This window comes from Phoenix dactylifera, unplaced genomic scaffold, assembly GCF_009389715.1.
Source record: "Phoenix dactylifera cultivar Barhee BC4 unplaced genomic scaffold, palm_55x_up_171113_PBpolish2nd_filt_p 000587F, whole genome shotgun sequence".
Taxonomy (NCBI): domain Eukaryota; kingdom Viridiplantae; phylum Streptophyta; class Magnoliopsida; order Arecales; family Arecaceae; genus Phoenix; species Phoenix dactylifera.
In genome coordinates, this window is record NW_024067987.1 from 97,963 (window position 1) to 110,490 (window position 12,528).

At 56.0% G+C, this 12,528-nt stretch overlaps 1 protein-coding gene across 1 annotated transcript in view; it reads left to right on the forward strand.

Annotated features, from left to right (window-relative positions):
* LOC103722947 (phosphoglycerate mutase-like protein 4) overlaps positions 1-12,528 on the forward strand; it is a 37,500-nt gene that overhangs the window by 16,716 nt on the left and 8,256 nt on the right. The window contains exons 4-5 of the mRNA XM_017846624.3: positions 53-184; positions 1,198-1,273. Coding sequence (XP_017702113.2) covers positions 53-184; positions 1,198-1,273 — 208 coding nt within the window. The remainder of the gene's footprint in view (positions 1-52; positions 185-1,197; positions 1,274-12,528) is intronic.

Here is a 12,528-nt window from a genome sequence, read left to right on the forward strand (position 1 = left end):
TCTTATTTGTTATTCAATTTGAAAATCACAACTAATATCTCGCTTGTCGCAGGTAATATTGGATCCAACATTGAGAGAAAGACATCTGGGGGATCTTCAGGGCTTAACGTTACATGATGCTGCAAAGCTAAAGCCTCAAGCCTACCAGCTTTTCTTATCTCCCAAGAGAGATCAGGAAATTCCTGTAATTTTTATTCCATTATCCCTGTAATTATGTTTTGAGATCATAATTTCAAAATTTCTTCAAGCTGTTAACTGATTGATCTTGTGCAAATGAAAATGTTAATATCCTAACAGGCTAATACTATATGAAAGTGGCTACATTTTCTAACTTCTCTCAATTCCCGTAATAGTCCTAATTAAATTTCTTCATTAAATGTTTAAATCGTGCTAAGCTTCCATAAAAAAAGATCTAACATTGTTGTATTTTGAGGAGTTGAGAACTCTCCTTGTAAATCGGTACCAGAGGGTGTAATGGCTGGCGATTGGTTCAGCATGGTATGAAGGGTCCATACTGTGCCGTTTTGGGGTGAAGGAAGGGAGAGAGAGAAAGAGAGAGGCCAAGAGAGAGGGCTCGAAAGGCCTCATCGGGAGCATGAAAAGCCGCACATAAAAAGCAAGTTCTGCTTAATTAGTTCAAAGCCATGTCAAATTGCAAATGCATTCCCACTTGTTCCTATGCCGCTAAGAGCTATAAACAACTTACCTGTTATGTTATCCTTTTTCTGTACTTTCTTCTGCTTTTGTATCTAATGTGCTCCTTGCTTCTGATGTTAATGATGACTCTGAAGCCTTAACTTTATTATGTGAAATCCTTTCGGTGGATATTTCTACCATTATAATATTTTCATTTTAGGTCATATGAGATGTTGATGCCAACATTAGTTGCTAAACTAGTCTGGGTTTAGGTTCACAAATATGCATAGTCAGTACACAACTATGATCTTAAGCTATAAGAGTATCAATGACAAAAGACCTTTTGTATATGTTGCCCCTGAACAAATTTAGACTGTAAAGGTGGATGGTTGATTTTCCATGGTACTTGTCTTGCTTTTCTCATCAAGTTGATTTGAAGAGATGGATAACATGCTGGTTTTGGTTATTAGACACCATTTTCTAAATGGCCTTTAGGATTTTTTTTTGATGACTAGAACATCATTACAAAATCACTGAGCATTCTCCTTGGCTGACATTCAGGGTGGTGGAGAAAGCCTGGATCAACTTCATGAGCGATGTGTTTCATCACTGGAAAGAATAGCTAGAAAGCACGAAGGTTTGATTTCTTTAACAATGGCCTTTCTGTAATACCTTTCATCAATGAATTTGAATGCATGACCTGCTAGAAATATTTATTATATTAAAACAACTCCTTATTATACTTTTGAAACCAGTAGCTAGGAAGCGTAGTATAATCTGCCATCTATACAAATTACTTCTATGCAATGCGGACAAAAATTCTTGGTACACAGGTTTCATCTGTATAATGCCTTATCTTCATTAGCCTGGCACATTAAAACAAAAACTTTCTTGATGCTAACAAAGCTAGGATTTTGACAATTTTAACTGCAGCCAAGATATGAAGATGAACTTTTCAAAAAAAGAACACTGGAAATAAAATAGAGGAAGAGAAATGTATTCAAGAAAATCAGTAAATTCTAGGAAGGATTAATAGAACATTTAATTCTAGGAAGGATTAATAGAACATTTGTAAGGTTCAGAATTTCTTATGCATCATGCTTTTAGCACCCTTTTATCAATAATGACCTCTATCATGTGACCATCTTGGTGAAGCTAAATATGAAAATCACTATAACTAATAATCTAATGAAGTATGTTTCTAAGAATTTAATTTAAACCAAAATTGTCAACTTATACCATGAAACAGGATTTTGGGAATTGTGTTCTAAAATGAATGCCTTGTTGCAGGGTCTATTCCATATAAATGAATACAAACCATGCCTGAACTTAATAATTATGATAATAATAATTAAAATATTATTAATCAAAATTATTATTTTTATTATTAAAACTTTGATGATAATGGTGATGAGCAGCAGCAGCAGCAAAATTTCATGTGTACAATGAAATAATAAGAAAATATCAGTAGATTTTTTTATAGGAAGAATGGATACTTCAAATCACATGTCATGTCCATATCGTATCTGTTCCGGGGGAACTAAGCCGCCATGCTCCACGTGACCGGCACGCGCGCCTATGAAGACTACGGCTGTCCTTTGATCCAGCAATCCGACCCCGAGTCGGACATCTTCGGCTCCACAGCCCGACCTCGAGTCGGCTGCCCTTCGATCCAGTAGTCCGGCCCCGAGTCGGACATCTTCGGCTTCGCAGCCCGACCCCGAGTCGGCTGCCCCTTAATCTAGCAATCCGACCCCAAGTCGGATATCCTCAGCACCGCAGCCCGACCCCGAGTCGGTTGCCCTCTGATCCAGCACTCCGACCCCGAGTCGGAGATCTCTTGATAACGACAGGTTGCTTCCCAGAGGCACGCCGAGGCCTCCTGCTCCACTACTCCCTGCAACGGCTGTATCCGATGCTGTTCCACGATCTCCTGTATCAGCCGTACAAAGCGGAACTCCACTACGCCCTGTCATGGCCGTACCCAGCGCTGCTCCACGACGCCCTGTAACGGCCATGTCAGTGGCCACTCCATCGCGCCCCACGATGACAAACCCCCCTGAGAGACCCCCCAGCCAGGTATATATGCGGCTGGGGGGAGAAGGGGGGGTAAGCAAGAACTTCCAGAGCATTCTCCTACTACCTGCAATTATCTCTCCTTCTCCTCCAATCTCCTCTGACTTGATCGTCGGAGGGCCCCCACTACCCCAGTGGTGGTGCGAGGCTTGCTTGCAGGTTTTCCGGTGGAAGGTGGAGCACACTCAACATCAACCAAGGCAGCTCAGACGGAATCCCGTTCACACCGCTGTGCCAATCGTTCTCGGTTTGGACCACCAGCAACAGTTGGCGCTAGAGGAAGGGCCTGATCTCAGAGCGATCGTAATGGCACGGCGAGGTGGTCGTGGAGCTTCCAATGCCTCCGGTCGCGGGGCCTCTCGCGCCTCCGGCCGGGAGGCCGCTGCGTCTCCAACACATTCTCAGCAACACTCCACCATTCCACCCCCCATTCAGATGGTCGAAGCCGCTCAGTTCGACCAGTTAGCCCAGCAGGTTCGCACCCTCGCGGAGGCAGTGCAGAACCTGCAGGGTGTGATGTCTCGAGCGCCACAGCGGGCCCAGGAGCCGCTGCCCCCCGAGCGCTCACCTGTCTTCCTCAACCCGCGCTCCTTCCTCTCCCATGGGGAGGAGCGCCGGCGCGAGGAAGGTTCTCGAGCACGGTCCATTCTGCCAGGACCTTCTCATCGAAGCTGCGCGGGGTACGAGAGGCGGACCCGGGCGCGTTCTCCGACCCCCCAGTCCTCGAGGGGCCCGCACTCCAGTCGGTCCCCCTCGCGCCGCTCCTTGTCTCCCACCCACCGGTCGCGCTCCCTGGACCGGCGGGTGGACGATCTCCACAGACAACTCCAGGTCCTGAAGGGCCACTCCAAAGATCTCTTCGCCGACTTGGAGATCTCCTCCCAACCGGCGCTTGCCTCGAGGATCCTGCGGACCCCAAATCCGCCGGGATTCAAAATGCCGGCGATCGAGCCCTATGACGGGGCGGCGGACCCGCGGGATCACGTGGAGAGTTTCAGGACTCTTATGCTCCTCCATGGAGCATCAGATCCCCTCCTCTGCAAGGCCTTCCCGGCGACCCTCCGTGGCCCAGCCAGGGCGTGGTTCGCCGGCCTGGAGGCTGACTCTATCCAGTCCTTTGACCAGTTCACTCGCCTCTTCATCAGCCATTTCGCCGTCAGTAGCCGGCGGCGATTGGTTTCCGACTCCCTCTTTGATGTCCGGCAAAACGAGGGAGAAAGCCTGCGGGATTACCTTACCCGCTTCAACAAGGCTACATTGGAGGTCCGGAACCTGAGCCAGGAGGTGGCTCTCTCAGCCCTGAAGCGTGGCTTCCGGAAGGGCAGACTCACCTTCTCCCTGGACAAACGCCTGCCGCGGAGCTTCCCGGAGCTGTTGTCTCGGGCGAACCAGTATGCAGACGCCGAGGAGGCAGCCGCCCACCGGAACAAGGAGGCCGCCGAGGCCCCTCTAAAGCTCAGGAAGAAAAGGCGAAAAGAGGCACCCCAGAGGAGCCCGACGCCTCAACATCGGCGCAGAAGCCCGTCACCGGCGAGGAACCACGGCGCCCCACGCCCTCGTTCTCCGCACCGACGCTTCAACCGGTACACCCCACTCCTGGCCCCCCGGGCCCAGATCCTTATGGAGGTCAAGGGGCGGGAGAACCTCCCGGTCCCGAGGCAGATGAAGAAAATCCCTGGGAGGAGGCCCTCTCGGGCGTACTGTGAGTACCACCGAGACCACGGCCACGACACCGAAGACTGCTTCCAGCTTCGGGACGAGATCGAGGCTCTCATCCGCCGAGGGCGTCTCGGTCGATATGTAAACGACCGACGTCCCCCCGCAGACCCGCGTCCGGCCGACCCGGCCCCTCAGGAGCTTCGGGAGCAGAATCGACCCGTCGCGGGCGTAATCCACACCATCACTGGGGGCTGCTCTCGGCCCGTGAGGAACGCAGGGGGCTCGGTGGAAGCATCAGGGGTGGCCGTCGCGAAGAGGCAGCGGGTCGGAAATGTAATCACTTTTTGTGATGAGGATGCAAAGGGGGTTCAGACCCCCCATGATGATGCCATGGTGATCTCCCTCACTATGGCGAACTATGATGTAAGGCGTGTTCTTGTGGATAGTGGAAGCTCAGCTGATATTTTGTTTTACGAGGCCTTCCAAAAGATGAGCTTGTCCCGACAAGTGTTGCACAAAACATCCACCCCCCTCATAGGATTCACTGGAGACGCTATCTCGGCCGAAGGTGTCATTGAGCTGCCTGTGACTGCGGGCGTTGCACCCGCAGAAGCCACGGTGCGGCTCGGGTTCTTGGTCGTCCGTGTTCCCTCGGCCTACAACGCTATCCTCGGACGACCCGGACTGAACGCCCTTCGCGCGGTAGTCTCTACATACCATTTGCTAATGCGGTTCCCCACGGCGGCCGGGATTGGAGAGGTCCGAGGTGACCAACCGACCGCACGGCAATGTTTCCTAGCAACTCTCAAAAGGAAGAAGCCCGTGGAGGCCCTAAGCGTCGAGTTCCTTGACGCCAGAGACGAGGTGGCTTTGCGGCACGGGGAGCCGGCCGAGGGTGTGATCGAAGTTCCCCTTGAAGAGGGTCGCCCGGACCGTACGGTCCGGGTCGGTGCCAACCTCGACTCGGAAGCTCGGCTCAGGTTAGTGGAATTTCTCCGAGCCAATGCTGATGTATTTGCCTGGTCGGCGGCCGATGTACCTGGGATCGACCCGGAGGTCATTTCTCACGCCCTCAACGTCGACCCGACCCACCGACCAGTAAAGCAGAAGAAGAGACACTGTGCCCCGGATCGGATCCGGGTGGTCGACCAGGAGGTAGACAAACTCTTGGATGCAGGCTTCATAAGGGAGGTGAGCTACCCCGAGTGGCTGGCAAACGTCGTACTTGTCCGGAAGGCGAGCGGGAAGTGGAGGATGTGCGTCGACTACACCGACCTGAACAAGGCGTGCCCCAAGGATAGCTTTCCGCTTCCACGGATAGACCAACTGGTCGACGCGACTTCCGGATATCAGCTGCTGTCTTTCATGGACGCCTTCTCCGGCTACAACCAAATAATGATGGCTCCACAGGACGAGGAGAAAATTGCCTTTATAACAGACCGGGGGCTGTACTGTTACAAGGTAATGCCCTTCGGTCTGAAGAATGCTGGCGCCACTTACCAGCGCCTCGTCAACAAAATCTTCAAAGGGCAAATCGGCCGGAACATGGAGGTGTACGTGGACGATATGCTGGTGAAGAGCCGCCATGCAGACCAGCACATCGCGGATCTGGAGGAGACTTTTGCCACCCTGCGGAAGTTTCGCATGAAGCTGAACCCAGCGAAGTGCGCCTTTGGCGCTTCGGCCGGGAGGTTCCTCGGTTTCATTGTCAACCAGCGGGGGATCGAAGCCAACCCTGACAAAATCAAGGCTATCCAAGATATGTCCCCTCCGACCAAAGTGAAGGAGGTTCAGGAGCTCGCTGGGAGGGTTGCCGCGCTCGGACGATTTGTGGCAAAGTCGGCCGAACGCTGCCAACCTTTCTTCAAGGTGTTGAAACGCCCGAAAGACTTTCTCTGGACGACCGAATGTCAAGCAGCATTCGACCAGCTCAAGGAATACTTGGCGTCTCCTCCCCTGCTGTCCAAGCCGCAAGAAGGGGAGATGCTCTACCTTTATCTGGCGGTCTCCCCAACCGCAGTCAGTGCGGTACTGGTTCGGGAAGAGGCAAAGCTCCAGAAGCCTGTGTACTACATCAGCCGGGTCTTACGGGATGCCGAGACGCGGTATACGAAGGCTGAAAAGATCGCCTTCGCGCTGCTGACCGCGACCAGGAGGCTTCGCCCCTATTTCCAGGCCCATTCTGTCACCCTCTTGACCGATCAACCGCTGCGGCAGATCCTCAGCAATCCTGAGAATGCAGGACGGCTGGTGAAGTGGGCAGTAGAACTTGGTGAGTTCGACATCCGCTACCAGCCCCGACCCGCTATCAAGGCCCAGGCGCTCGCGGATTTCCTCGCTGAGTGCACGGTGCAGGAGGCGGAACCTAGGTCGCCGGAAACACCTAGCCTCGACCTCCCGATTTGGACGCTTCACACCGATGGGTCGTCGAACCCCGAAGGTGGAGGGGCCGGGCTGGTCCTCACCAGCCCTGATGGAGTGATAGCCGAGTATGCCTTGAGGTTCGGATTTCCAGTGACCAACAACGAGGCGGAGTATGAGGCCCTAGTCACGGGACTCAAACTCACCAAGGAGCTCGGCATCCGGCGCCTGAAGGTCTTCACCGACTCCCAGCTGGTGGTCGGGCAGGTCCGTGGGGAGTTCGAAGCCCGGAACCCGACCATGCAGAATTACGTCCGGAAGGTGCAAGCACTCATTCCCGACCTCGGCAGTGTCGACATCCAGCAGGTCCCAAGAAGTGAAAATGCCAGGGCCGACAGGCTGTCCCGCTTAGTGAGCGCAGACGCGCACAACTTGTCGAGGGCGATCTACCTGGAGACCCTGGATGCCCCGAGCATCGGCGAGGCTGGAGCGGTGATGGCGATTGACCCGGAGCCGTCTTGGATGGACCCGCTTGTCGCCTACCTCGCCGAAGGGATCCTCCCTGAAAACGAAGATCAAGCTCGGCGACTTGTTATGAAGTCCGCCCACTACGTACTCAACGAAGGGAGGCTATATCGGACCTCGTTCACCGCCCCCCTCTTAAAGTGCCTCCGCCCCTTGGAAGCGGCCTACGTCCTCGGCGAAGTCCACGAAGGCGTTTGCGGATCCCACTTGGGGGCTAGGTCCTTGGCGCACAAGATCATGAGGCAAGGCTATTATTGGCCTACCTTGTTGGAGGACTCAAAGGATCATGTACGGAAATGCGACGCCTGCCAGCGCCACGCCAACGTCCAGAGAGTCCCTTCTGTCCCCTTGGCACCAATCACTGCACCCTGGCCCTTCGCCCAGTGGGGAATGGATATCCTCGGACCATTCCCCGTCGCTTCAGCTCAGCGGAAATTTTTGATTGTTGCAATCGACTACTTCACCAAGTGGGTGGAGGCAGAGCCGCTGGCCACTATCACGGAGGTGCAAGTCCGGAAGTTCGTGAAGAAGAACATCATTGTCCGATTTGGGGTACCTCGGGTCCTCATCTCGGATAATGGGCGACAGTTCGACAACAAGCATTTCCGTGACTTCTGCGAGGAGTTCGGGATCGACCATCGGTTCACATCTGTGTCGCATCCCCAAACCAACGGCGAGGCCGAGGTCACAAATCGGACAATCCTCCAAGGAATCAAAGCGCGAATCGGTCGGACGGGGCAAGCTTGGGTCGAAGAACTCGAGAATGTCCTTTGGGCGTATCGGACCACGCATCGGACCCCTACCGGGGAGACGCCTTTCAGCCTAACCTATGGCACGGAAGCCGTTGTCCCCGTGGAGCTCGGACTCCCCTCACCTCGGGTGGCCGCGCACCGACCCGAGGCCAATTCGGAACAACTCCGAGGGAACCTGGATCTCTTGGAAGAAGCGAGGGAAATGGCGCAGGTTCGGATGGCGATGTATCAGCGGAGGGTGGCCCGATATTACAACTCCAAGGTCCGACCGAAGCTTTTCAGAATCGGAGATCTGGTGCTAAGGCGAGCTAAAGCATCTCGACCTGCGGAAGGTGGGAAGCTAGCGCCAAATTGGAAAGGCCCATATAAGGTTCGCTGGGTAAACCGACCTGGCTCCTACCAGTTGGAGGCCCTAGATGGTCGAGAAATTCTAAGGAGCTGGAATTCCGCTAACCTGCGGATGTATTACCAGTAGAACGACGATGCCAGAAAGACAGTTCAAAAATGTATAACACTTTGCATTTCAATAATTTCTGGTTACGACGGCGTGCTCGTGTGATTACAAGGAATTCCCAGAGGGGAATTAGGGTGTAAAGAAAGTAAAGAAGAGGTGGAGACTCCGAGGAGCTGAAGATCTGGGATCTCGAAACCTCCATCTGAAGCGGTTGCAATCCCGTCGGAAGTGGGTGCTTCCAACCGGAGGCGCCATCGGCGTCTCACGAAAGAGACGAAGAGCCGGCGCGGATGAAGAAGAAGTGGACGAAGGAGAAGTCCACACTGCCTCCAACCGGAGGCGCCATCCACGCCCCACGAAGAGGATGAGGAGCCGCCGCAGACGAAGCTCCCGCTGCCTCCAGGGGAACGCCGCCTCCAAAGGATATTCCGATCCTCCCCAGTGTCAGAGGAGAGAAGGAATACGAGGGAGAAGAGCATATGGAGGCGCGGTCCCGGATCGAGCGTCTGGTGCAGAGCTCAATCGGGAGGCTGAACTTCAAGGAGGGGAGATGTGATCCCGGATGAAACGCCTAGAGCGGAGTTCCGCCGGGGAGACCCTCCTTGCTGATCCCAGATGAAACGGCTAGTTGGCTGAAGTCGCGAGGGGCGCGCCTCCCGTTCCTTCGGCAGGAGTCTCTCAGCCATGCGCCAGAGAGAAGGTCCACGATCCATGGCAACTTGAACAGCTCCGGCTTGGCAAACTCCATCGCACCTGCACCCGTATTTATAGCCAAACTGCAGCCCCCCGGTCGTTCCGATGCGGGTGGCTCCCATAAATGCGGACGCATTGAATCCGGAGCCGTTCTGGCTCTCGAGGCGTATCTTCCCGCGATTTCCTAAGCGTCATTCTCCTTAATCGCATTCTTTGTGCAGGACACTCCGGGTGGCACGTACCCCTAGGTCCACATATCTCCGCTCGCGCCCAGGCCGCATCCGCCTCGAAGAACGCGCGCATCGCGGCCGCTTAACTGACACTCCTCGCAAGCAGCAACTGGCGATCCGATTTTCCAGGTAACGCATCAATTAGCGTTTAATGCCCTTCTGGTGTTCCCCAGGCAACGCTTGGAGAAGAGGAGAAACACGATTGCAGCTGGCCACGGAGAAACCCCGTCGGGCTGCAAGCGACAGGCGCATGGCCAACGAGCGGAATTTTCCGAGGCACGGCCCTCGGATGCCAGGCTAACCCGATGATCATCCCGGGAGCAGACTAGCCTGAAGCCCCGACCGGTCGCCTCGGCTTGCGCCAGCCTTGGCCGACCAACGAGCGGAATCTCCCAAGGCCCGGCCCTCGGATGCCAGGCTAACCCGATGGTCATCCCGGGAGCAGACTAGCCTGAAGCCCCGACCGGTCGCCTTGGCTTGCGCCAGCCTTGGCCGACCAACGAGCGGAATCTCCCGAGGCTCGGCCCTCGGATGCCAGGCTAACCCGATGATCATCCCGGGAGCAGACTAGCCTGAAGCCCCGACCGGTCGCCTTGGCTTGCGCCAGCCTTGGCCGACCAACGAGCGGAATCTCCCGAGGCCCGGCCCTCGGATGCCAGGCTAACCCGATGATCATCCCGGGAGCAGACTAGCCTGAAGCCCCGACCGGTCGCCTTGGCTTGCGCCAGCCTTGGCCGACCAACGAGCGGAATCTCCCGAGGCCCGGCCCTCGGATGCCAGGCTAACCCGATGATCATCCCGGGAGCAGACTAGCCTGAAGCCCCGACCGGTCGCCTTGGCTTGCGCCAGCCTTGGCCGACCAACGAGCGGAATCTCCCGAGGCTCGGCCCTCGGATGCCAGGCTAACCCGATGACCATCCCGGGACCAGACTAGCCTGAAGCCCCGACCGGTCGCCTCGGCTTGCGCCAGCCTTGGCCGACCAACGAGCGGAATCTCCCGAGGCTCGGCCCTCGGATGCCAGGCTAACCCGATGACCATCCCGGGACCAGACTAGCCTGAAGCCCCGACCGGTCGCCTCGGCTTGCGCCAGCCTTGGCCGACCAATGAGCGGAATCTCCCGAGGCTCGGCCCTCGGATGCCAGGCTAACCCGATGACCATCCCGGGACCAGACTAGCCTGAAGCCCCGACCGGTCGCCTCGGCTTGCGCCAGCCTTGGCCGACCAACGAGCGGAAGAATTTCCTGAGGCTTAACCCTCGGATGCCTGGCTTAGTGCCGGAAGAATTTCCTGAGGCCTAACCCTCGGATGCCTGGCTTAGCGCCGGAAGAATTTCCTGAGGCCTAACCCTCGGATGCCTGGCTTAGCGCCGGAAGAATTTCCTGAGGCCTAACCCTCGGATGCCTGGCTTAGCGCCGGAAGAATTTCCTGAGGCCTAACCCTCGGATGCCTGGCTTAGTGCCGGAAGAATTTCCTGAGGCCTAACCCTCGGATGCCTGGCTTAGTGCCGGAAGAATTTCCTGAGGCCTAACCCTCGGATGCCTGGCTTAGGGCCGGAAGAACTTCGAGAGTCAGGAGTCGGCAAGACGCTGCCAAGAGTTAAAAAGAAAAAAAAAGAGGAGGACGAAAGCGAGATGAAGAAACATTCGACTTGTATTAATTTTCATTGTTTCAGGGCCAAGGCCCATACAATTTGGCAAAACGCCGACATACAAAAAAAAAGAGAGGACAACGAAAGGTACAAGAGGTCAGCTTGGAGGAACCCCCGGGTCGGGAGCGTCGGGCTCGTCCGCAGGGGGTAGGGAGGCGGTAGGAGAATCAGCAGGCGATGGCGCCGGAGAGGAGTCGAGAAGGGAAATCCCACTCAGGTCAACTTCGGGGTACTTAGCCGACACCCTTGCCAGGCCCTCCTCGAAGCCTAAGATGAAGGATTCGGACTCCGCGTCCGACGCGTCACGGACGAACTCGTCAGACTGACGATAGGCCCGTACCGCCTCCGACATATCACGGGTGAACTCGGCGGACTGACGATAAGCCTGTACCGCCTGGCGCCCGATCTCCGCACTCTTCTCGGCCAGCGCCGCCTCTGCTCGCTCCGTAATCTGAGCCTTAGCCTCCAAGACCTTCGCCACAATCCGGTCTTCAGCCTCGGAGGAGACCCTCAGCAGATTAGCCTGAGCCTCCTTATGCTTCGCCTCGACAGCAGTGCGAGCGGCCTCAGCTTCCTCCAGGCGCGAACGGAGCTCTTGGTCGTTCGCGCGGGACCTCTCCAAGGCTGACTCCAATTCGCCCAGTTTGGCTTCAAGAGACCGGGTTCGGTTGCGGGCGCTGTCGGCAGACCGCTGAGCCTTCTCCCACCTCTCTCGATAGTCCGCGACCTTCCGGGACTGCTTTTCAGCTCGTTCCTCCGCCTTCTTAACCCTGCTTTCGAGGCCCGAGGCGACTTTGAGTTGCTCCCGAGCTTCCAACAGTTGCTTCTCGAGGGCGGCGAAGCCGAGTGCCCGCTCTTCGGCCTCCCGGAGCCTCGCCTCGAGGTCCCCGGTCGTCCTGCCCGCCACAGCCTGGCCTCCCTCTTCCACTGCTTTCAGTCGGTCCTCGGCCTTCGCCAGAAGCCCCGCCTGTTCCTTGTAGCACTCCTCTAGACGGATCATGTACTGGGCGAGCTAAGAGATAGGAAAAGTGAGGGCGTCAGGCGGAGAACAACAGAGCTAATAAATGGTGAAAAGCGGCCAGAAGAACACTCACCGACATGAGACAGACGCAGCTGGCAGCCCCGACGTCAGAGACCCCCAACTCCCGGACCCGCCGACGGTCCTTCTCCAGCAGCACTGTTTCGATGAGGTTTCGGGCGCCATCGGTAGTGAAGGCCGACCCCGATTTCTCCCCGGAGCCGGATGGTGGTTCTGCAGCCTTACCCTTATCCATCGCCTGGGGAAGAGTCCTGCTGATTGTGCTCGGGGCGGGGGTCACTCCAGGAATTGATAGGGCCCCGCTCGGCCGGGGCCTCGGCGCGTCCCTCCTCGAATCATCAGGAGCCGGCTGAGTCGAAGGCCGGGCCGGGGACCGATCACGTCCGACCCGTCCGTCTCGAGCGGGCTCGGATGATACCTCCGGAATAGCGGCAGTCTCACCACCGGAGGGCTG